Source organism: Acinonyx jubatus, chromosome A3 (assembly GCF_027475565.1).
Source record: "Acinonyx jubatus isolate Ajub_Pintada_27869175 chromosome A3, VMU_Ajub_asm_v1.0, whole genome shotgun sequence".
NCBI lineage: Eukaryota > Metazoa > Chordata > Mammalia > Carnivora > Felidae > Acinonyx > Acinonyx jubatus.
This window is the reverse complement of record NC_069388.1, coordinates 122,635,098-122,661,242: the sequence shown is the minus strand read 5'-3', so window position 1 is coordinate 122,661,242 and position 26,145 is coordinate 122,635,098. Positions and strand designations below refer to the sequence as shown.

The 26,145-nt window shown below is 40.8% G+C and overlaps 1 protein-coding gene across 1 annotated transcript; it reads right to left on the bottom strand.

Moving 5' to 3' along the window:
- Positions 1 to 7,931: 7,931 nt before the first annotated feature.
- Positions 7,932 to 26,045, bottom strand: LAPTM4A (lysosomal protein transmembrane 4 alpha). Its single transcript, XM_027077958.2, has 7 exons — positions 25,751 to 26,045; positions 17,390 to 17,510; positions 13,457 to 13,533; positions 13,234 to 13,356; positions 10,183 to 10,278; positions 9,557 to 9,655; positions 7,932 to 8,566 (listed from the first exon to the last, which is right to left on the bottom strand). Exons 1-7 carry the CDS (start codon positions 25,859 to 25,861, stop codon positions 8,492 to 8,494), a joined length of 702 nt encoding a protein of 233 aa, XP_026933759.1. The 5' UTR covers positions 25,862 to 26,045; the 3' UTR covers positions 7,932 to 8,491.
- Positions 26,046 to 26,145: the final 100 nt, after the last annotated feature.

Below are 26,145 nucleotides of genomic sequence, written 5' to 3'. Positions count from 1 at the left end.
TCAAGAGTTGGCTGGTTCAACTGACTGAGCCACCCAGGCACCCTCTCCACTTCTTCATTCTGGCACCCAGACAAGAGGCAGACCCGATCTGAAACATGCTGGTCTTGCGGCAAAGGAAGGAAGTGAGAGATGGCAGAACCAGATGACAGATCTTAATGTTGCTGCAAGTAAGTGGCTTACATCAATCCCGCTCACATGTGCTTGGCCAAAGCAAGTCATGTGGGCAAGCCAGTGTCAGCGTGTGAGGAATAGAATTTTACATCAAATCCTTGGAAACCATAATACAATCTAGCATATACCTTTTATATACCTTTTATAATGGGATGGATGGGTGCCCCCTGAGGTCTCCTGTCTAGATTCGGGAATAATCTTTGGCCTCTGAATCCTGATCTGCTTTTCGTCAGAGGCCCCTCCCTTTGGCCCATCTAACTCTGACCTTTTTTTTTTTTTTAAGATTTTATTTTTAGGTAATCTCTACACTCAACCCCGAGATCAAGAGGCACACGCTCCACCGACTGGGACAGCCAGGCACCCCTACTCCTGACCACTATCTAACAGCTTTCCAGCTTCACAGGTGGAGTGCCTCAGTGGATTGATTTCTGCGTTCTGGCTGCTTGGGCCTTTGAGAACGGAGCTGCACTAGTTCTCAGCTCAGACCGATTGGGAAAAGTCTCTGAAAGCCTCTCCTGACAAGTTGTCACCAGGGAGAGCCACGCCCATTCTTCCCTTCCGGTTGTGTACTGAGGCCCAGCTCCAAAAGGCTCCCAGGACATATGCAAGGCCATGGTGTCTGTTGAATTCAGAAAGTTTTTTCTCATATCCTGGAATTTCTGATGCGTGACCAAAAGACTTAGTTGTGCTAATTTACAGAAACGTCCAGATTCAGTTCTCTCTGACTCTGTGTGCCAGAAACCTAAGGGAAGGAGGTTTATTGCACTGCACAGGCCTGAATGCAGAGGTTCTGCAACTTGAATTCCTAAGGAGGCTTATTAAAAGGCAGATTCCTAATACTCAGGATTCACAAGGCAGATAGCCAGATACTCTTATTCAGATGGTTTGGGACTGGGCCTAGGAATATGCATTTAACAACCTCTGTAGGAAACTGCTACCTGAGGGGCTTTGCAACATCCTGGTTCTCGACAACAGGCCTGGACAGGGATCCGATGCAAGGGCAAGTGCAAGGAAGTGGCCACCCAGCCCAGAAGGTGCACGGTGAGGCTGGATCCCCGTGCAAGACAGGCCTCTGAAGGACTGACTGTATGATCATAAGACCTCTTGGGCCAGGGAGTGACCACTCTCTCCATCACGCTTCTTAAGAGCAGTCACAAAAACTCAGAGCACCAAATCCAAAGCCTCTTCCAGGAGTTCAGACAGCTCTACTTTGGTAAGTGTCCCAGTGTCAGCCCCTCTGGCCAAGCTGGTATGTAATCCTGATTCTCCATGAATTGTCTGCTTCCTTTTCCGCTCCCTTTCCTGCTGGCCATCCTCCACACAGTCTTGAAATCCACAAGAGTTCTTCTAGGTCAGTTTTTAAGAAATTGTCATAGATTTTTTCCTAGCTGTAGAAGTCATGCTACTTACTGTGGAGAGTTTAGCAAATGTAGATAAGCAAAAAGAAAATAAAGACCATAGGTAACACTACCGTCCAAAGATAAGCTATGTGGTATTATCTCTTTTTCTCTGCTTGTATAGCCATATATTTTTTATTAAAAATGGCATCACACTGTATATTGTGATCTTATTACTTGCTTTTTGTTTGTAAAGTGAACATTTTTTTGTTATATTCTTCTAAATCATCATTTTTAATGGGTATATTGTATCCTATCGTATATTCCACTTGTTTAAGCAATTCTCCATTGTGGGACATGCCATTTCTAGTTTGTTTTTGATTATAAAGAGTGCTTCAATGAATCTCCTTTTATGAATTGTTGTGAACTATTAATCTTTTCCTATAATAAATTGCTAGAAGTAGAATGTCTCAATGACCAGGCCTTCCTTGGCCTCTTCTTTGGCCATCGTGTTAAGAATTCCACCCATTGTGGTTTCAGCTGCCACCTCTCTACTGGTAATTCCCAAATCCGGGTCTCTTATCCCAATCCTGTTCCTGAGCAATAGACTTACATTAATAACTCTGCCTGCTGTACTCTCTAGTCACAGGTCACAAAAGCACCTCAGGCTCAACCATAGAATGAACTCAACTTCCTCTTTTTTAAAAAAGAATTATTTTTAAGTAATCTCTACACCCGACATGGGGGTTGAACTGCTCTACCGACCGAGCCAGCCAGGCGCCCCTCAACATCTTCCTCTTTAATAAACTCCATTAGTCCTCATTTCTGCCTGTGGAAACAGTATTCTCCCAGCCACACGGGCTGAGATTGGTGTCCTCTTTCCTCTCTTGATCCCCTTGTATTAAATGCGTTATCAAGGGGCACCTGGCTGGCTCAGTCGGTTAAGTGTCTGACTCTTGACTTCAGCTCAGGTCACAATCTTATGGTTCCTGGGTTTAAGCTCCACATGGGGCAGTGCAGAGCCTGCTTGGGAATCTCTTCCTCTCCCCACTTCGTGCTTGCTCTGCTGTCTCTCAAAATAATAAGTTATCAAGTGTTCTACCCACATCTCCACCAGTTCAAATCCTGGCCAATTCTCAAAGCCTATCTCAAATAGCTTCATTATAGGAAGCTTATCCTTATCTTTCCAGCTGTACATAATCCCTGAAGGAGAAGGAGAAGACAGAAGTAATATGTGAAGAAATAATGGCCGAAAAAAAATTGAAACTTGATGAAACCTGTAAGCCCAATGAGCTTCAAGCACAAGAAACACACACACGTAAAACCTTACATCTTTTAATGTACATTGTACATTTAAAAAAAATCAAGGAACATTATTTAAAAATTGCTTGAAACCAGTGACAGAGCAAAACTTTTAATCACCAAAAGTTTAAAAAAAAAAAAATGAACAAGGGGTACCTGGGTGGCTCAGTCGGTTAAGCGTCCAACTCTTGATTTCGGCTCAGGTCATGATCTCATGGTTTGTGAGTTTGAGCCCGTGTTGATGTTGGGCTCCATGCTGGGTGTGGAGCCTACTTAAGATTTGCTCTCTTCCTCTGACCCTCCCCACCCCTCAAAAAAAAAAAAAAAGAACAAAGTTAAGGATGATGGAAAATTTCTCAGTAGAGACAATGTGTACAAAAAAGACAGTGCAGCAACATCTTCAAGGTACTGAATGAAAAACAAAAACCTGACAATCTAGAATTCTATATTGAGGGACAAAATCGGCCTGTGTGAGAAAATAATTGAGAAGTAAAATGAATGCCCAAGCAACATGGGATTCAGGCACACAAGAGACGCAACTTAGGGCTGATGGAATGAGCACACACGCTAGAGTCAGAAGATTGAAATTTCAGCCCTGCCTTCACCAAGCTATGAATCCCTCATCCCGGGGAATTTAACTCCGGTCCGAGATTCAGTTTCTGCATCCATAAAATCAAGAAGATGCAAACCCCCGACCTAGGCATTTCTTGGAGTTGTTCTTAGGATCAAGTGAGGTAACAGACACGGAAGAGTTGGCAGCTATAGAGCGCTGTGTAAATATTGTCACGAGGCGGTGTGTGAGCAAGGAATGGAGAGAGGAAGGACTGAAAAGCAAGAAGAGTTTCTGACCTGGAAACCAGAAAGAGTAAGAGTTTCCGGTCTGTTTGAAAGGAGTTTTGTATCTGTCGTCATTCAGTTAGGTAGCGCAAAATCTGGACAAGGCATCAGGAAACCTGATTTATATTCCCTGGCCCTCCTGCCAGCTGAATGACGGTTAAGTAACTCACTTGCACATGAGTGGCTGACTAGATTCCTTGTGTCGACTCTCTGTGACACTTATTTTTGGTTAACAGTTAATTATCTTTTAAAGAAGATAATGTTTTCCAATGTTGTTTTAGAGAGAGAGAATCTCAGGAAGTCTCTACACAGAGCATGGAGCAGGAGAGAGAGAATCCTTTTTTTTTTCTTAATATATATATATAATTTATTGTCAAGTTGACTAACATACAGTAAGTACAGTGTGTTCTTGGTTTTGGGGATAGATTCCCGTGATTCATTGCTTACATACAACACCCAGGGCTCATCGCAACAAGTGCCCTTCTCAATGCCCATCACCCATTTTCCCTAGAGAGAGAGAATCTTAAGCAGGCTCCACTCAGTGTGAAAAAATGATACCAGATGGAAATGTAGATCTACAAAAAGAATGAAAAGCACCAGAAATGGTAACTGAATGGGTATACTTGTAATTTTAAAAATTATCTTCTTCTTTATGGGGCTCCAGGGTGGCTCAGCCAGTTGAGGGTCTGACTCCTCATTTCAGCTCAGGTTATGATCCCAGGGTTGTGGGATAGAACGAACCTCCCACTGTGGGGCTCCGCAACAAATCATTTTTCAAAGCTAATTCATTGGTAGCCCATTTGCCAAATGATTGGAAAAGAGAATGGCCAATTTACAAAATCTACCTAATTTACTAAAACCGTCTAATATTTAAAAATTTTTCAACATCTATGGATGTATTGAGGACTTGCTGTAAGTCTGCTGTTGTGCTAAGCACTGTACACACTGCCTTCTCTTATGAAGTCATATGTTGCTACTAAAGCTCACAGAGGCTAAGTGACTTGGCCAGACTCACGGTGTATCAGTGGCAGAACTGAAATTGAAAACCAAGCCTGCCTGAATCCAGTATCTGATTTCTCAACAACTCCTGTATGTAACCCAACCTGTTTTATAAGAACTACTGATTTTTTTATGTGCAGGCACTCTAGATTCTGCACATGAATCGTATCACTTATTATTTACAAATCTGAGCCATCAGAGACTTCTCCTAGAGAAGATTCAGAGAAGCTATACCACAAGTCATTTTAGGACTCTCATCTGTTCGGAACCCTCCAGTAGGCTCCCCTCCTACTAAAAGTCTTCACGATGAACTACATACAGCGGCCAACCCAATACCTCCCTGAGCTCACGGCCCACTGCTCTCCGTGCTGCTCCCTTTCTACTCTCTTCACTCAAGCTGGCTATTCCTCGAACACTCCAAGGGTTCTCCTGCAGGTCCCTCTAAGATGTTGTTTCTCCTTCAGGTTTCATTCACATATCACATTATTCTAAGTGTGGCCTTTCATGACATCCACAAAAATTGTACCCACCCCATTCTTTTTTTCTATAGTTCTATCACTAATTTACTATGTAGTTTTAAATTGCCTTTCCCCACTCAAAGGAGACCAGGGAATTTTTACTACTATGCCCATGTCTATGTCTCTTGTACCTGGGACAAAATATACACTCAAAATTTATCGGTTGAATTAAACATTTGCTCAAGGCCACAGAGTGTGAGCTGGGTACTGAACTCAGCAGATGATCCCTAAGACCATGCTCTTTCCATTGCATAAAATGTGCTAATGATGCCAGGAAAACACATGTTCCAGTGAGCTTGGTTTTGGGAACAAGGGCCTCACAGGACCCGAATTTTGTTTGATAGGCCTCAGAAACACTTGGAACTTTATGGAGCTTCTACAGCCATATTCATAGCAGTAAGTGCTGAGAATGTGTAGAAGGCCAAAACCAGAGCAGAGTGGACAGAAGCAGATGGAAGTGGAAAAGCAACAGAAGCAAATTGCAGATGATGAAGACAGGCAAACCCCCACAAAAAGTCGTGAAAGCCAAGAGGTTGGGTAGTCAACAATGTTGGATGATAAAAACCAAAACTGAAGTTAAAAAGCATAACAGGACTTTGGGATTTAGGCCAGCATCAGGATCTCAAGAGACTTTTTTGTGGGAATTTCAGAGGGAGTGCCAAACTTAGAAGTCAGAATGCTGACATTTATGAGCTACTTCATTAAGGCAAAGTTGCTTCCTATTTAGAAAAAAAACAAGGCCAAATGTTTAAACGTTTATCTTCAATGTTCTCTCTACCTGAATTTTAGAATCAAAAATACTAAACTACTGTTTTTCTCCAGAACTAGCAGACAGAAGAAAAAAAAAATTACCTTTTAAGGCAAACAATTTTGGCATATATTCACTAGCATATTTAACTGTTCTGTGACAACAGATTTCCCTTTACTGGAAACATGACCCCTTAACAATCTTAAGTTTTTTCCCCTTCCTTAGGGGAAGTGATTGGGATTAACACATTGTTACTGTTCTCTATAAACTCCAAGGCCAGTGTCCTTTTCCACAAGATAAAGCTGCTTCACATGAAGTCGTGATTAAAGGTCATGATGGCCCATTTCCACTCCAGGAGGAACAATGCCCAGTTGGGCCCACAAAGCTTGGCTGTGGATTGCAGGCAAACACCACCCCCACCCCTAAAATGGGCCCCACCAAGTCAGGGACCTAATGTGTTCACATTTTGATGTAATTTCACTACTGAAAAATAGCTATTAAGTTTGGTTAATATCTAAATACACCTTAGCATGACCTTCAACAGAGAACAGAATTAAACCAACTAAGGAAACAATGGCTCTCTTGCAAAAGTTCAGTTTTTTTTTTAAGTTTGAGAGAGAGAGAGAGCGAGCGAGCGAGCAGGCATGTGCACACACAAGCTAGGGGAGAGGCAAAGAGAGAGAATCCCCAGCAGCCTCCATGCTGTCACAGAGCCTGACACGAAGCTTGATCCCAGGAACCACGAGATCATGATCTGAGCCAAATCAGGAGTTGGATGCTTAACCAACTGGGCCACCCAGGCACCCCTCTATTTATTTATTTTTTAACATTTATTTTTTGAGAGACAGAGAGACAGAGTGACAGAGTGTGAGCAGGGCAGGGGCAGAGAGAGAGGGAGTCGCAGAAACTGAAGTAGGCTCCAGCTCTGAGCTGTCAGCACGGAGCCTGGCGCAGGGCTAGAACTCACAAATGCAAGATCACGAGCTGAGTTAAGTTGGATGCTTAACTGAGCCAACCCAGGTGGCCCTCTATTTCAGTTTTTATACAGAAACAAAGCAAGGCCTAGCTCAGAGAAGTTATCCCTGATTTGGAAATCTTCTAAAACGATAAAGATATCAGTAAAATACCCTCTACTACCCCAAACTGGGCATACCCCAAACACAACTGTACTTTCCTAGTTTACGCTTTACTTTGGTGGTGGGTGTTTATAAGTGAGATTGCAGCCAAACAATTGTTCTCCCTTTAAAAAACGTGTAAAGTATGTTTTTTGGTTGTGTTAGGTCTATATGATGTATGTGTACATGGTCACTACTGCTACATTCTCAGCAAGATGCAGAGTGGTGTATTTTCAGGAGAAAATTTTTAGTCGTGTGGTTTATAAGCCACAGTCTGCTTGCTTTCTCTTTGGTTCCCCTCCGAAGGTCAACAGACACGTCTTACCTTGAATTATTCTTTTTCTCCCCCTCCCCTATGTTGAATTATTCTTGATGAACTCATTACTTAACTACTAAATGATCTTTACATAAAAACAGAGCTTGCAGGGCACCTGGGTAGCTCAGTCGGTTAAGCGTCCGACTTTGGCTCAGGTCATGATCTCGCAGTTGGTGGGTTCAAGGCCTGTGCGTCCGACTCTGTGCTGACAACTCAAGAGTCAGGAACCTGCTTCGGATTCTGTGTCTCCCTCTCTGCCCTTCCCTCACTCACGCTTTCTCTCAAAAATACACAAATATGAAAAAAATTCTTAATATTAAAAAAAAAAACCCACAGCTTGCTACCCTCATCATATAACTTTTCTAACAAACCATAATATTAATTCCTGGCCAGTGAGTCCAGTAATATATTAACTTTAAATAATATTTGTGTTACTGAACTAAAGAAATGCTTTCAAGTGAAATCTAGCATTGTGTTCTCAAAGTACCAAAAGATCCCAATAGTCTTGACTTTATTGTAAAGGAAAATGTGAGGTTCTAGCTACCAAAACAGGGTAACAAATCTTTTTTTTAAAAAATGACAACAGTAAATATTTAAGAGATTTATTAAAGCATCTTATCACAAAGATGGAAACACATACAAATTAGAAACGTGCAACCGTCATCTTCCACAGTCAAGTTAAAATGGTATAGATTTTTCCTGTTTTCATAGCCGAAAACTTCAGATCTTATACCCAACTTACTCACCCTGAATATTTTAGTCATTCTTCCTGAAAGTACCCAGGGCAGCAAATAACCAAAATGCAAACTATTATATAAAGAAAGTGCAAAGTTACAAAAGAAAATGTGTAGAGAACACCCCCATCCCTCCCCCCTTTCAAGGCAAACAATGGCACTTTGCTCTTGCTTAACCTAGATTGTCTTCAAAAACACTATTAAAATGTAATAGACATAATGGTAAAAAAAAAAACAATAAAACCGACTTCGAATAGATGTCAAAAAAGCTTGTTAGTGTTTGAAAATAAATGCTTAAACAAAGGAAAGTGTATTTTATATCAAACAAGTTTGAAGAGCCCTGTATTGCAGCATTCTGTAAAATAAACAAGACGAAAAGCTGGTATAGGGTTTATTGACAAAGGCAGAACTTCTTCAGGCAGGTATGTAAGGAGGCGGTGGCTCTTTCTCAGGCATCTTCACTGCCATTTCATAGGTTGGCAAAACATACTGAAGAGAGAAACAAATTGTATCAGACTTAAATCACCTTGAAAAATTCCTGTCTGGAATAATTCAAATGCTTTCCGAGTTTAGCTGAAGAAACTATTAGCTAAAAAGTTCCTGAGCGTAACTGAGGTGATCCAAGACTGCTAAAGAGGGAGGGGCAAAGGAAGGGAAGATGGAGTTTTGCTTCTGAACTGACCGGAGGCCACCAGGGCACCTTGACAGGAAGTAGGTAGCATCGTTCTCCCCTCTTCCCTACAGTGTGACTGACAGAACCAGTGCCTCAGGGGCTGCAAATCCAAGTTAAGGGCACCACTGACCCATGCTAAAGGAAGCCTCCATTAAGAGGCTGGATCCTGAATTTCATCAGAATCTGTAATTCAAGGGCCAGGTACTTTTATATCATTTCTTCTAGGGTAAAGGGCACATCTATGTAAGAGTGGCATTCCAACCTAAGTGACTCAAGTGTGAGAGGCGGGCCCTACATGGGCCACATGTATTCTACATGTTGAAAACCTGGAAAGATAATACAGCAGCAACTAAAGGGTCCCAGGAAGGAGACCTCCCCACAGACTCCTGGAACCCATTGCATTCATCTCCCCACAGAAAATTCAGCGCCCCCTTTTGATCGTATGGATGTTTTTTAAAAGCAACACAAGCTGTAAATGACAGTACCCCATCCTTAGAGGTTCCAGAAGCCACAAGCCTGGCATGGCTCACACGGCTGTTTCCTGTCTGATCTCCTCTGCAAAATGCAACCCTTTTCAAGACTACCTACGAGTCCAACCTAACAGTCAAACTGAATGAGCAGAGCAGTGCAGGGTGTCTCTCACCCATGTAGCCAGGTTTCCAACTGGGAAATGTTACATCTTGTGGATTTAAGCTATTTGTGTCCTAAACCACATACACGGCATTGAAGAGCCAGTCAAGACCTAGGCTCATTAAGAATGATCAATAACAACTACTGAAGATTTAATGTATTAAAAGATCGTTCACCTGTGGAGGTGCTTCGAAGGCAGGGTACACAGCAATCTCCGGCATGTTCCTGTTGTTGATGTATTTATAGCAGTTCCAAACACAGTTGATTAGATATGCCTAAAAGAACACAAACAAAATTTACACATGCCAGAAACTCAGCAGACTACCTGCTCTAAAATTAAGGTGACTTCTAATGCTTTTCCGTGTACTTTCTCCCTGGAAAAGGGAATGGACACCCATTTGGACCTAGCACAAGCCAGGCCCTCTGCCTACTTGCCCCCACTCAAATATCCCAAGCTTTATTAATATCATTTTACAGAGAAACCAGAACTGGGGTTTCAATTCAGGTCTGATAACCATTGTGCTGCCAAGGAAATTCTGTCTCTGAACCTTTGGAATGTGAACAGATTTTCAATTAAATCATGAGCTACTTCTAAAAACATAATGATGTTCTTTACACTTAGGAAGGATCCTGGTATTTCCAATCACTCTCTGGAAATGAGAAGGACATCACCTAGGTGTTATCTTTACTACTATCTGCGAATAAACACTATCACTTAACTGTTGGAACTATGAGGAGAAAAGACAACAAAAAGGTTTAGATGAACAGTGTCACAGCCCAAATATTTAGTTCAGCCACTCACCTTAAAAATGATGAATAAGGCAAAGAACACAAGAACAATGAAGAGGAGGCAGCTGGAGTCCAATGCCAAGAGGTCATCTTTGTAGGGAAAATCAGGCTATAAAAAAAGGGGGTGGAGAGGTGAACAGGCAGAGGAAAGAAGATATTTAGGGCAGGGACACTACCCTCTAGGATAGCACAGTGATGAATACACATCATTAAACACTTGTCCAAATCTGCAGAATGTAAGTGAACCCAGTGTAAACTAGGAACTCTCGGTGATAACGATGTGTCAGTGTAGGTCCATCAATTGTAACAAATGCACCACTACGGTCTGGGATGTGGACAGTAAGGGAGGGAAGGGCGTGCTTTCTATTCGATTTTGCTGTTAACCTAAAACTGCTCGAAACCATTAAGTTTATTAACCAAACACATACACATTCACTCATAATTCAGCTATGGCAGCTGCATGTTGTGACAGTCTAGAGAGCATCTTAAAAATACAAACAGAAAGGCACCAAAGTCAGAACTGATATTCTAATAAAAACTAGTAAACAGAATTGAACTCACTGTACCTTTAAGCCTCATCATCATGAATGCATGCTACTGAACACCTAAAATGCATTTGAATTCTGCTGTATGAGCTGAGCTCATCTTTCCTCTTCCCTGTTTTACATTTTGCTGGCCTTTGGAAAAAGATGATCTCCTGTATGCAACTGCAGACTTGTCCCTGAGTTGCTAAGTTACGAAGTGCTAAGGCTTACCTAAGTTTCAGGGGTCATTTAGTCCTACGTGGGGAAATTAATTTTTCTAAGAGCCAACTGTCAGTCTCAATGCTCATCAGAAAAGGGCAAAAAGAAGGCATGCCCCTGGTTATAAAGGCAGGTAAGATTCTGTGGCTTACTGCAGACTTACTATGTTCCATTGTGAAGGGTTCAACTTTATTTACTCATTAAGCTAGGTTCCAGGAGAAGGGTACTACAAAGGAATAATTTATGATTTATAAGCTGGCCAAAAAAGAAAGTATTGCCACTCTGAGAGACCAACTGAATATAACGACAGAGTGGAGAAACCACTGGGGTCTATAAAAGGAATAGTAAAAAAAATTCACCCTAAAGTTTTCCTATAAAACTCATTTAATTTTTAAAAACATATCTGTTTTTAACGGAAATGTAAATACAAAGGCCCAAATAATTTTCAAAAATAAGCAGCATGTAAAAATCCCAAAGGACTGAAAAAGAAAAAAGCATCCACACACCAACTCCAAACACAGCTGTCTCCTTGGGACAAAACTGTTCTTTAAACCTTTATTATAAATAAAAGGACAAAAATTGAATGAGACCAGCTCATGGGGAATGCTACAGATTTTATTCAGAAAGCTTGCAATCTTTCAGCCAAACACGACGTGACAAGACAAGAGATCTAGAATGAGGAAGTTTCTGACCACGGCCAACCAGGACACCAGGCCCTGCCCCCAACCCCTTCTCTCTAGCTCATCACGTACGTGCTGCTTCCCTCCCTTTCTCTATGTGGCAGGCACCATGGTCCCCTTTTAGTCCTCTGACTATACCATGTTCCTTCCTGCCTCAAGGGGTCTCTGGCCTGGGACATTTGCTCCTATATTTTCCCTATCTTAATTCCTACTACACTCTTGAGTGCAATTCAAGTCTCGCTTCCCAGCCCAGGTCTGACATCGGTATGATATTCACTCACGCAGCCAATACTTTTCCTTCACAGTTTTACTGCACTAATTGTCAATTAATTTTCCAATCCCTTTACTAGCAAATGAGTTCTACTGATATATCCCAAGAACCTAGCAGAATGCCTTGCACAGAAGCAGTAACCACCAAATGTTTTCTGAATGAATAAATTTGGTGGTACACAAGATACAATAGGCAGGATATCTGCCAAGTCGGGAGAAAATTCCTAACGACAGCATTTTTGAAATGAACTTCCATTTATCTGGACTTCACACCTCCTTGCAGACCTTACTCCAACCCAGAGGGTTCCCTACCCCTCCATCACAGGGCACTAATCTAAGCTCCTCACTGAATGCTGTGTAACAGTTATAGTTCATTAACACAGATAACATCTTCATGTCTTAACTCCCCCAATTCATGTCTGCTCGAGAGAGAGAAGAAGTTATGTTTATGTTTGTATCTACACCATTCACCAATAATTTGCCTTGAATAGAGGGAAGGATACAGTAAGCACTCAAATATTTGCTATTGATGCCGGCAAATTAAAAAGGGGAGAAGCAAAAATGGCATCCAGTGTTTGCATTGCAGCAAGCTGTTGTAGAGGCCAAGCACACCCCAAGCAGCGGGAGGGGCCTTACCAAGCTCCTCCCCTGGGAACTACATTCAGCAGCTCAGCATCCAGCCTGAACAGCTCTGAACTGGGTGTGTGAGCCTTTGTGCTTTACCTCTATTTATTTTGGGCATCTGTTAGCAAGACGTGCCCTTGGGTGTCAGAAAAGACTAAGATTATTTTTGGGGTCTGGGAACAAACATTTACAACATTTCAGCTTACAGAAGATTTTAAAGGAATGCGCTTTTGGATAGAAGGGGAAGCCTGTATAGCCAAGTGATTATAGTACCGGTATACTCAAAACAAAAGTTGAACTACTCCTTAAGTTCTATGATATCCACCTTTAGAGGCTTTTCAAAAAAATATTTATTTATTTTGGGGGAGGGGTGAAGGAGCAGAGAGACAATCCCAAGCAGGCCCCACTATCAGCACAGAGCCCAATGTAAGGCTTGATCTCATGAACCATGAGACCACAACCTGAGCCAAAATCAAGAGTCAGAAGCTCAACTGAATGAGCCACCCAGGTGCCCCATATTTAGAGACTTTTACTACTAGAATATCCAAGTGGCATGGTAAGAAAATATCCTATGTATATTACTGGCTTTAACAAGGTAGTTAAGGGGAGCAATAATTATTTTGAAACACTTTTAAAAACAAACAGGGTAGGTTAAAATAAAAATAGCACCGAAAGCTGACTCAAAATTTTGATTTAAATACTGTACTTAAAATGAAGAGAAAAAGTTTAATTAGTATACACACTTACTAGTTGATCCAGATACTCTTTGATTCTTGGCAAGTAAGTGAGAGAACTGATAGCAACGAGGCAACTGAGAACGAAGTCAAAAAGCCGGTAGCAGAAGAATGGAATCAGCCAACCCACTTGATACTGAAGATAAAAAATAATCACAACATCACAACACAAATATGAAATATTAAGTGCCACTCAGTAAAGGTCAACCTCAAAGTCAAAAATATAGGGTACTTACAGAAATTGCTCCATATACCAGCATTGAACTGATGATAAACATAAGAACAGAGACAGCAAAAAGAACACAGGCATTATCTAAGAAAACAAAAAAAAATCTAATTAAGCTACTTATGCAACAAAAAACCCCAAAACTCTTCATGACAAAATGTTTTTTGTTTTTTGGGGGTTTCTTTCAAAGTTTATTTTTATTTATTTTGAGAGAGAGAAGAGACATAGAGAGCAAGGGGGAGAGGGGCAGAGAGAGAGAGGGAAACAGATTCCCAAGAGGCTTCTCACTATCAGCAGAGTCTGATGTGGGACTGGAACTCACGAAACCATGAGATCATGACCTGAGCCAAAGTCAAGAGTCAGAGGCTCAACCAACTGAACCACTCAGGCACCCCAACAAAATTACGTGTTAAAGCTAGCTTAAAAAAAATGAGTATTTTCCAGAATGCCTCCGAAAAAAACCTAAAGCCAAGAGAGTTTAAAAAAAAAAAAATCCATCTCAGCATTAAGTAATGAAGTTTTGAGGAATTCACCCCTTTGTTTTTGTTTATTAAATTGCTACAACTCATTGACTCTTATCATCAACCAGTCACTCTGCTAGGGAGACAGGTCTCTGCCCAGAGCCTAAGAGTCTGAAGGCATGCAGATAATGATAATCCAATGTGGCAAGTGCTACATTGGATTAGCTGTCCTTGGGGAATCAGGGAAAAAATATGGAAGAAATGACACATGTTGGGTCTTGTGAAACGAGCAGGGTTCAACAGGAGGGAAAGGCTGGTATCTGCTTAAAAGACACATAAACTCAGAGCACTACAGCTGCCCTCTCTGGCCTCAAGAGAAAATATAGAGATTCAAGGTTCTCCATTAACCTCCTCTCTCTTACGCCAACATGGGAACTCCCTGCTCCCCACTCCTTGCCCCTGATTTCTCCACTGCTTTAACAAGCCCATTTTCTTCTTTGTTCTTCACCTGTCTCGTTCCTCAAGGTTATCCAAATTCATTAATTACCTCACAAAACACCTGAGTAATCTCAACACTACTAAGCCACACTTTAGAGGTTTTTTTTAGCAGATCTAAAGTTAATTCTTTGACTCTGGATAGATATTAAGAACCAGAAAGGCACTAATGATGATGGATGATTAGAATAACTGCTGGATATCACACATGATATCATGTATCATCTTGTCACTTGGAAGTATAAACATCATCAGTATTTGGTGCTAAGTTAAGGGCTGTCTTTAGATTTTTCTAGAGGATATAGGATATCCTTTAGATACCCTGTAGCAAAAAAGGGGAGAAATGGAATAATAGGTGAAAAATACATACACAATACCTAGAGCGAGACACTCCAATATTTGTGACTCAATAAAGCAAACAAAATATGAGGGCTAAACGCACAGATATGAACCTCAGGTTTCCATCCACCACCACATTCAAGAACCTCCTCCAGGGGGCCCCAAGTGTTCACCCGTTACCGAAGTGAATAAAATTAAAGTTAAATTCACATTTGAAAAGCAGCTTGTATATGTTGCAGAAGCATTTCATATATATTGAGGGTCATATTCTGTTTAGCTGACTAACTGCAAACCTCATTATTTACAATCAGCCGCAGGCCAATGATCAGAAATTAACTTGCCATTTTAACACTGCGCCCGTGGGAGGGTCAACGTTCCACTTCCATTAGAGACACAAACTACTGTATGACCAAGAACTACACATTTTTATGTTCTCTCAAAAAAGGTTTTGGCAGAACTAGAATCAACAAAAGTATGCTAACTCCGTATCTGATTCCCACTACGGTGGCCACGGCACCCATGCAGCATGCAGTAAAACCTGTGGCTTCATCCCTGCAGCTCCAGCCACAGCATAAGAATGTCAACAGCCATAAATCTTTTTCTACACCTTGATTTAAAGAGAAACACAAGCTGACACTGCATGCTGAAAAATGCCAACATTAGCAGGTTTTATATAATTTTACAGCCTAAAATACCAAAAACAGGCATTAAAAACTAAAGTTTTATTCATCGTTGTATTTTGGTTTTTATTTTAAATAGAGAAATAGACTACTTAAGAAAAAACAAACTCCAGAAGGGAGGTTTCTAATATGCTCTTGGTATTTCTTTTACCACACTTGACAACATAATTAAAGGATTATAAAGATCTGAATGGACACTCAGTAGACACATTTTTATTTATTTATCTTTTTTAGTAGACACATTTTTACAAAGCACTTAAAGGGGAGCCTGGGTAGCTCAGTCGGTTAAGCATCCAACTTTTTGTCTCGGCTCAGGTCATGATCTTGCAGTTTCATGAGTTTGAGCCCCGTGTCAGGCTCTGTGCTGGCAGTGTGGAGCCTGCTTAGGACTCTCTCTCCCCTGCTCTTTCTGGCCCCCCACTACACTCACACTGTCTCTCTCTCAAAATAAATAAACTTAAAAAAAATTTTTTAAAGCACAGTGTAAAAAACTGTTAGTGATTTCATACTGTAATGTCAACAGATGCCCACAAAACTCTACTTGAATCCTAGAAAAGGCAGCTGGCCCTGTAGACAGTGAATTATTTAAATTAACAACCAATTTTTATTTATTTTTAAGTAGGCTCCACACCCAACACGGAGCTTGAACGACAACCCTGAGATCAAGAGTCACGTGCTCTAACAACTGAGCCAACTAGGTGCCCCCACAACCAAATTTTTTTAAAAAACAACTTCATAAGCTTATGGGAAGACCATAAATTTAATGAAGCTCAAGAACTTACAATAAAAGCTAATAAAACTAAAAATATGGTAACTTAAATCCTATAATATTATAAATACAACTTACACATGAGAACTCAGAACATTTTTCTGAAGTGAAATTTAAAAAAAACACGCAAAAAAGCTGTTCATACTGCAAAGTTTGAGGCAAAATTTTCTGTTCGAACATTAAATTTCTATTCATAATATACAATCTTAACTAAAATATTTCTGAACCTGTATTTTAAATTTTAATGCTTATTTATTAAAAAAAATTTTTTTAACGTTTATTCAGTTTTGAGAGACAGAGCACGAGAGGAGCAGAGAGAGAGGGAGACATAGAATCTGAAGCAGGCTCAAGGTTCTGAGCTGTCAGCACAGAACCCAACGCAGGGCTCAAACTCATGAACCATGAGATCATGACCTGAGCCCAAGTCGGCCGCTTAACCAACTGAGACACCCAAGTGCCCCATTAATGTTTATTTATTTTTGAGAGGAGAGAGAGAGAGAGTGAGAGCAGGGAAGGGCAGACAGAGAGAGAGAGAGAGAGGGAGACACAGAATCCAAAGCAGGCTCCAGGCTCTGAGCTGTCAGCACAGAGCCCCACATGGGGCTCGAACCCACAAACTATAAGATCATGACCAGAGCCGAAGTCTGACACTTAACCAACTAAGCCACCCAGGCACCCCTGCTCCTGTGTTTTAGAGAAAGATAAATAACGAAAATGTTATTGGAGAGTAAACAGGTTTAAAAAGGTAATTTACACGAATGTCTTCTATTTCTAACTCCAACAGTGTCTTTCTTCATCTAAATGATAGATATATATTTAGAATTGTGACCCTGAGCAAAAGATATCACCAAATATTCCAATAATTCATATTTCACATGTTCCTGTAAGCCTATTTGCTCCCATCCTCTACTACACTTGCTAGCTGACCTTCAGAGACTCACAAGTCTTTTTGTAATTTCTTCTTATCATCTCCACAGCACCAGATAGGAATCAAAGGTATACAATGTATATTTCTCAAAAATCTAGTAGTCCATAGCATTTTCTGGGCAAAAGTGCTCAATTATAATTCTCACTGAATAATTTGAAAAACCCACAAAAACACTTTTATGCCTCAGCAAGTAAAATAACTTAACAATAATTTAATCAATTTTCTGAATAGTGTGTGTGATCAAAGGATATATTTTCACCTAAAAACATACCAGCCATTCTCTCAGATGAATAGTAATTGCCAATGACTTCATACTGAATGTTGACAGCTGGCATTGAGTTTGGATGAGTTACTTCCACAGTCAGCAAAATTGCCATCAATAGGTTTACCACCTGTGAAAGATAAGATGTTTGGTAGCTGTTATATTATTCATCAGGAAACAGTCTTCACAATCTTCGGATGTCTTTCCATATTTAAACTGTTTTACTTGCAGTAACAAAGACAGAAAATAACAGATTAACCTGTAGATAAAATAGTATGCAATACCATAGAAGAACAGCTGAAAAATAATTATTTCCTAAAGTATAAACTTAATTGTTTCAGAGAAAAGATGTATTGCCTGAACTTGCGTTAATATCAACAAAATGGCAAAATGATTAAAAGGAATCATTACAGATTGTTCATGTTCAGAGTCACATGTTTATTCATACACCAATCTCAGAATTTCTGAGTTTGAAGAAGCCACAGTTCATCCAACATTACTTATGTAATACCATCAGTTAAGAATATAGTGATCCAGCAGGCTTACCTCACTACCTCCTCTTTGCTCTCCTCTATACACATGCTCCAGTTTGTTGGACATACCATTAAAATGAGGTTAAGATCAGCTTGGTCAGAGCACAGCAGGATCTCAGCCGCTAGAGCCTAAGCTAACAAATTTCAATGAATGCAGCCCAATCCGCACTGGCTTCATATATTTTTGGAATGTTACATGAGAGCAACTCCCTAAAACCCTTCATTCTTTTTCACACTTGATCCTGCTAAGCTACCACCTGAACCTGTACAGTTAGTTGGATTCTAATCTGTTACAGTTAGTATAAGGGCTTGATACATTTGCAATGGAATTTCATCTTACATTCTTGCCTGTCAAGATCTTCTGGTGGACACCCCACAGATTTACTATCTTGTTTTTTAGCTTCCAGCATTTAAAAATATGATCAGCATGTAATCAGTATCTCCACCTCAGTCACTAGAAAAGAGAACCGGGCCAAGCACAGGAGGCGTCCTCTTCCCATTAATCAGCAATCTTTGAACAGAATCTTTATCTCGTTCAGAACATCTTGAGACTTTGTCAAATTTCCTGCTGCAATTCCATCATAGTATCTGGTGAGTTTTTCTAGTTTACCAGGGTTGTAACTCTATTTGAAGCGGTAATTATTTATGCCTCCAGTGGTTAAAGAATCCCTGCAGTATGCCAGGAGGCACCGCTTCTTGAAGTGCTCAAAAACAGTCCTGTTAATGATTCAATAGAGAAAACCACCTAGGCTTGGAGTTAGGCTTCCCTATCTAAAGTGCACAGAAACATATCCTCCTCCCTTTGTAAAAATCTGAACATTTGATGCTTTTAAGGTATGTTAGAGCCTTGATCATCAACTGTACTTTAAACAAACTCTATTACATAGCTCTCTCCTATCCACCATGAATGATAAATGATTTTATCAGCTGGAGGCACTGCACATTCTCTATGACATGCAAACCAATTTTAATCATTCAAAAAGGTTAGGGGATCTAAACAATACCAAATTCAGAATCAACTGACATTTATTGAGAATATACTGTATACTAAGCATATTCACATACAGTATATTATTTCACTTATTCCTCCCAACCACCTGCTGAAGTAAATATTACTAAAGCCCATTTGCAGATGAGGAAACTAAGTTTCAGCATGCGAAATAACTTGTGTTACAGAGGACAAAGGTTAGAGCAAGGACACAAACCTGATTCCATTTAAGACAACCAGCTTCTTAGCACCACAGGATTACTTATACCAATTCCTAAGCAACTCCTGTTTTGAGGCCTTTCCAGAAGACGCTATTATCTAAGGCTATGTTTATACTTTACTGTCCAAATAAATATGTTCAGTAACATACCTTTTCCCTTGCATTGCTCAAAAGCAAGGTACTTTATCCTTCAACTCTTGAAAGGTCTTACATAGGACAATCATATTTGCAAGGTGGCTCCCCAGTTGAAGGCTGATTTTCTTTGCGGGGGGGGGGGGTGCATTTTTACTGCAATGGGTTTTGGCTAGTGTGTGGTATAGGAGTAGGAGCTAATACAACTAGGTGAATTAATTATTGAACAATCAGATGTATCTACTGAAGCCTTATAGAAATCAGTTTGAAATCAATCCAGCAAATTATTCTTTGCTAAACACTATACAGTCATAGTTAAATAGCTCTGCACAGGGACACCTGGGTGGCTCAGTCAGTTAAGCATCTATCTGACTGTTGCTTTTGGCTCAGGTCAAGATCTCACAGTTCATGCATGAGTTTGAGTCCCATATCTGGCTCCATGCAGACAGCAAGGTGCCTGCTTGGGATTCTCTCTATACTTCTGTCTCTGCCCCTCCCCTGTGGGCTCTCTCTTTCAAAATAAATAAACTTAAAAAAAAGAGTAGCTCTGCATAGTACAGAAAAACAGTCTCATGTCAAGAAAACTATGCAAACTCAATTACTAGATGAAGGAAATGACACAACCAAAATATTTAGGAGTTTAATTTTCCCTTCTTAAATATTTTTACTGCATGTAGGACTTATAAAAATGTATTTTTCTGGAGCACCTGAGTGGTTCAGTCAGTTGAGCGTCCAACTCTCGGTTTCAGCTCAGGTCATGATCTCACGGTCGTGGGATGCAGCACTGTGTTGGGCTCTGTGCTGGCAGCTGCGGAGCATGCTTGGGATTCTCTCTCTCCCCCTCTGCATGGCCCTCCCCCTCTCGTGCTAACAGAAAAACTTACAAAACAACTTTTTAAAAATCTATTTTTCTTCTCATAGATAAGCCACAGACTCGTAGTGACACTTCAAATCTCATTTCACTGTCACAGCCCTGAGTATTAAACAAAAGTCAAAGATCTAATCAAAAGGACCAAGAAAGGATAAATAAAATAAATTGCAGTGCTACTTCTTTAAAAGCTCACACTTCTTCAAATCTTCACTGAGTTAATATATTCTAGGGGCGCCTGGGTGGCTCAGTCAGTTGGGCGTCTGACTTTGGCCCAGGTCATGATCTCGCAGTTCGTGGGTTCGAGCCCCACATCAGGCTCTGTGCTGACAGCTCAGAGCTCGGAGCCTGCTTCAGATTCTGTGTCTCCCTCTCTCCCTGCCCCTCCCCTGCTTGCTCATGCTCTCTCTCTCAAAAATAAAATAAACATTAAAAAAATTTAAAAAAAATTATATTCCATTATGTCAGTATATTTCATTAAAATCTCAACTTTCATTTTAAATATTAACCTGGAAAATCCATCCTTGTGATCTTAAAAGACTTACCACTGAGCACCCACCCTGTGCTCATATTTAGGCCCTGTGCTATTCAATTACAGTCCCTCGATACTTCTACTAAGTTCCATGTAGCATTTTTTAAAAAATATGTAAAATTGACTTTACAGTTTTGCAATATAAAATTTGGTATAAAATTTCCCTGAATAATAGCAAGTATGTACAATTTCTTAATATTTATTCCCAATTTTTTCCTTTTACTATATTCAGGGAAAAAACCAAAAATGTAATTTAAATAATGATTAATTTCTAAACCTCATAATATGGAGGTACAGAAGACAGCAAACATGTTAACAGCACGAGCTACAAACATACCATTCAATGTAGAAGCAGTCCTGTACATTTATTAGGTTAAATTATGTAGTTTACATGGTTTTTGCAAGCCTTCTGCACACCTTGTACAAGTAAACAAAGAATTAACAAAAGCCAGATGAGTTGGATTTTACTTGTTACAGAGATACGGTTACCAGGCTACCAGGCCCAGGCCCAGGCCCACGGAAGCCCTGGGCCTCAGAAGAGGAATTCCTCTTTGCTTTCTCCTCTTGCTGCCACACCCATCCCAGATGATTCTTTGGGGGCTGGTTTTTGTTTTAAATCATTATTCTTTAGGTTTGCAAAGCACATTCTGCCACCACCCAGTATCTGCTGAGACTATAAAACAAAGTGTGTGCTTCAGGGCATCCTGATAAGGGTCTCACAGGCAGAGAGAGTCTCCACTGGGAGCCAGTCAGCAAAGCACTGCCAGCAGATAAAGATCAAAATGGCCAACCTCCAAAAATTCTGTTACATGTTTCACATATATATAAGCCTCCTGTTGTTTACTGGTAGTTACAAATGTGCAGTACAAATGAGTTATTCCTACTATATTTAAGAGGTGGCAATTAATTTAACAAATGTCTAATGAATACTTCAAATGTTCTAATTAACAAGCTAGCTACTATACACCTTTTATAGAGAAAGACCTATCATCTTTCTCCCTCAAGAACATCTTGTGGGGGAGAAAAATGAAAAGATAATCATTAGTAATCATGTAATAAGTAGTATTTAATAAGTACATACAAATAGTATAAAGAAACGTTTCCAGATACACAGTGAGGAAAACAGATCCCTCTGGCTGAGAAATAAGAAAAGCTTCACCAAGAAAACAGCTGGGCTAACCATTAAAAAATGAAATGGAACTGGCAAAATGCTATTAACAGTGGAAGCTGGGTGATGAGTAAATGGGAGATGTTAATACTATCTCATTATTCTTTAGATTTGAAATTTTCCTTAATATATTGTTTTTAAAATGTGACTTGGGGGGAGAAAAAAAAAGCACATGTCAAAGTACCGAGGCACAAAAAAAGTGTGTTTGAGGAAAGATATTAACTTCAAAATATAAATAGGTTATACTCTTTATTTAAAGGAGTCAGGGGTGAGGGTTGGAAAAGAATACAGTTTGAGGACACCTGTCTTCACCTCTCTCCCAGTCACCTAGCTTTAGATTATTTATGGCTGAGACATTCATGAAAAATTAGCAATATATTAAATCTTTCCAAAACAAAATTATTACAAATGCTCAAAATGTATTCTTTTTATTTAACGTTTATTTATTATTGAGAGACAGACAGACACAGAGCATGAGCAGGGGCGGGGCAGAGAGAGGGGGAGACACAGAATCCGAAGCAGGCTCCAGGCTCTGAGTCTTCAGCACAGAGCCCGACGCAGGGCGGCTCGAACTCACAAACTGTGAGATCATGACCTGAGCCTAAGTCGGCCGCTTAACCAACTGAGCCACCCAGGTGGCCCCTCAAAATGTATTCTTGTAACACACCGTCAACCATGAAGGAGGACACCTACTCATCAAGACTATTTTCAATTATTCAATGAACATCTGAACTTCTATGTAACAAATTGGTTTGAAATCATCTGGCTTCAGATTCTTCAATAAATAACAGAAAACAATTTTAGGAATGCCAGAATTTAAACTAGAGCTCATTCTGAAACTTTGTATTACTTGACCAGGGATTAAGCCACCCATGCTTCTTTCAAATCTAAAATGCCAAAAGCTAACACTTCAGGGCTGGTACCTCTGGTGCACAGAACTGGCTCTGACTTCTCTATGTCCTATTTAACACCACAGAATTAATACTTCAGTACACCGTGTTGGAACGGCCTGAACACCAGACCAGTTGCCGGAAAGCAATGACACTGTATCCGATACCTTCACTGATACAGCCTCTAGGCCCAGCAGGAGGGAGAGAACTGCACCCCCCACCCCCAAATTCCAAACAGCACAGAGGCCATCATCATAGATATTCTCCCACCTGAAACTTAGGGAGGGAGTAGCCTGACAAGGTACTGGAGGAGGAAGGGACGTTCTACCTCACTCAATCCCATATTACTTCTATTTTAGTAAAGAAGCTTCTAGCAACAAAATGCACTGTTTGGACAAGTCCTTTTTGTTTAGAGATATTACCCTACACTTTACCTGGGTGGTCTTGTTTTCTAAAAGGTACACACCTTCCCAACTAGACAGAAATTGTGTTTTTTAGTACTTCCATGGTAAGGAAGCTACACTTTTGAAAGTCACCAACAAAACCAATGTCCTTTGTCCAGTCCTTTATCCAATTAAAATTTGATGTTACCGATCACCTTCCCCTCTCCTTTGTCACTGTACTGTTAAGTCTCATTTTTGTATATGCGCTCCAAAAACCTCTGTAATACCAAAATAAGTGCAGATACAATTTTCAAGACAGAACATTTGAGTGCCTCTGTGTGGCAGATAATAGAAACAGAATAGACAATGGCATATGGTCCCTGTGATTTACTCTCTTTCTGTGTCTACCAAAGCCTTCTACATTGCAGATGACCAATAAATCCCTTATTTTAAGGCAGATTAATTGATTTTAGAAGCTTATAATGTTCTATTAACCTAAAAGCCCATGCTATGAAAACAGCTATGGCATCCTTCTAAAATTGTGAAAACTAAAGCATGGAAAATAAGGAGATGTAAAATGTTTTCACATCAAGTGCCTCCAGTGGGGAGTAAATTTAAACTCCTCACTCCCTATTTTGGGAGAGTAAATATCCTTACTAAAGTTTTACTCCCTGCATTTTTGGTTTGCTGTTTGTAACTCATATTTTCCCCTGCAATTCCTTTCACTTTTATGAGCTGATCCCACAGCATTAAAAAAAAAAAATCTGCCTAGAAAAGACTGGAAAGAAATACCGCCAATTACATTCAGATGGTTGAAATTGGGATGGTGGTTACTTCCTTCTTGAGGAGGAGTTAGAAATCCTTTGTTCTGTGAATGGAGGGAAGGATCTGAGAAGAAACAGGACGATTAGGTTTTCAGGAAGAGTCCCAGCTGGTGGACACACCTCAGTTTAGTAGGAGGAAGGATTGTCTTCTAGGGACAAGGCAGACAGGGTAGAGTAAGAGGCTTGAGGACCCTTGTATGATTCATTTAGGGGAATGGAAGGCAGAGCTAAGAACAAAAGAAATGGAAGACCCAGACCCCTGGCAAAATGGAGAATAAATAAAAGGAAGTTAGGAGTACAGTGCTATTACCGTCCATTAGCTGATTAATGTCCAATATTACAAATCAGTTAAAATATAAAACAGAGTTTCTGAGGGGAAATTTGATATAATTTTATGCCAGTAAGATGAGATTTCTGAATATGGAAGTATAGGAAACATTAAAACAAACCTAGAAACTAGCAAATAAGCCTACACATTGAAGTTTTGTTTTTTAAAATGTACATCAATAAAGCAAAACTGTAAAAAAACAAACAAAAAACAGGGCAGTCAGGAATAATGCGAGGGTCCGGTAGTCCCCTGGAGGTGGGCCATGAAACAGTATCTACCTAAGATTATTGTCAGCTGGTGTCTGTCCAAATACTAATGATTTCAAGGCACTGGGTAGGGAAGTAATGATAACACAGAAAGGCAAAAAAAGAATGTGTGAAGTGTTTTTTTTTCTTACAGTTCACAGAAGTTAACTGAAACAATACAGTATCACTAACACCACAATCCTCCATACCAAACCAAACCAACAAAAAAACCTCAAACAACAAATCAGTCATTGGTGAAAACCGCCAATCAAGTCAACAATATGAGAAGTTTGTCAAAGCTTCAGTGAAGTCATTACAGCCTAAAGCTATCCCAACAGGGTCATAATTACCTTCAAAGTGTAGGAATACTGGAGATGGTGGTTAAGAAATCACAAAAGTATTACTGGTGAACCACCAATCAATAACACTGTCAACTTGGTTTATGATACAGACTTACATGGATCTTGGAATCCAGGAAATGCTACCATATGTGGCCAGAATAAAGGAGGCTCTCAATAAAGGTCTCAAAAACCGGAATGGGTTTGAAATAAAAAGCGTCTAATGGGCAAGGGGTAGTTGAATCAGGAAAAATCAGATCGCGTGTAAATCCTGGCAAAAGGTATTGCCTCTAAGAGAACCTCCAGATTCACAACAGAGGCCTTTCTGCCTACATCACACACACACATATTAAAATAAGGTCCAAGAACCACAGGCAACTGAGTTATAGCTGGATCTTTCGTTTTCCTTTCCGGTAAGACAATGTCGAAACTGGGCTACATTTCTCAGGATCCACTCTTAATTGTTTTGTAGGGAACAAAATTCCAGGGAGTGTACGTGGAAGAGGGTTCTTTCTGATCACGGAAGTACAAAAAGGGCCTAAACCGGGTACTTTCCAGAACTCCTTACCAAATCCTAGTACCATTATCCCTCCCACCCACCACCCCTACTCTCCATCCTCCCCACCCCCAGCCCACAACGCCTCCGCTTCTCCCCACCCAGACTTTCTCCTGTAATTCCTGCCAAGGAACAATCTCCCCATTCCTACCCACCCCACTCTGATTCAAGGCCACAGTCTCCTCTCTCAAAGTTACAACACCCTAAAAAGAGTCTCCCCTATGCCTTCTCGCCCCACCCAACACACCCTTTCAGTCCCACCCCCTCCCAGTGAACACTCCCTACATTTCAGACCCGGCTCCCCCACTTCCCGCTCATGCGCATTCCCCCAGGGCCCCCACTCCTCCCGCCCCGCCCGCCCTTACCATATACCAGGTCCCCAGGATGATCGTCCCGGTGCGGACATGGCAACAACCGCAGCAACGGGTGCTGTAGAACCGGTCACTGCGGCTCCGCTTGAAAGTCATGGACACCATCGGGAATCTCTTAGGCTTCGTTCTAGGATGGGCCCCTGACAAATGCTTTTCGCCCAGAGGTCGAACCCAGATAGCTTTGCCACAGTCTCCAAATCCAAACGACGCGTCTTCAAGCCCTCCCCTGGCCCGGGCCCCAGCCAGCTCCTTCGCACCTGCGCACTAAGTGCCGAGCGCCGCTCTCGCGCGACCTCGGTTTACCCCTCTTCCTCCACCTTCCCCGCACACAGACCAATGGAAGAGCGGAAAGCTGGGTGGACTCGGCCCCTGATTGGACAAACATGGAG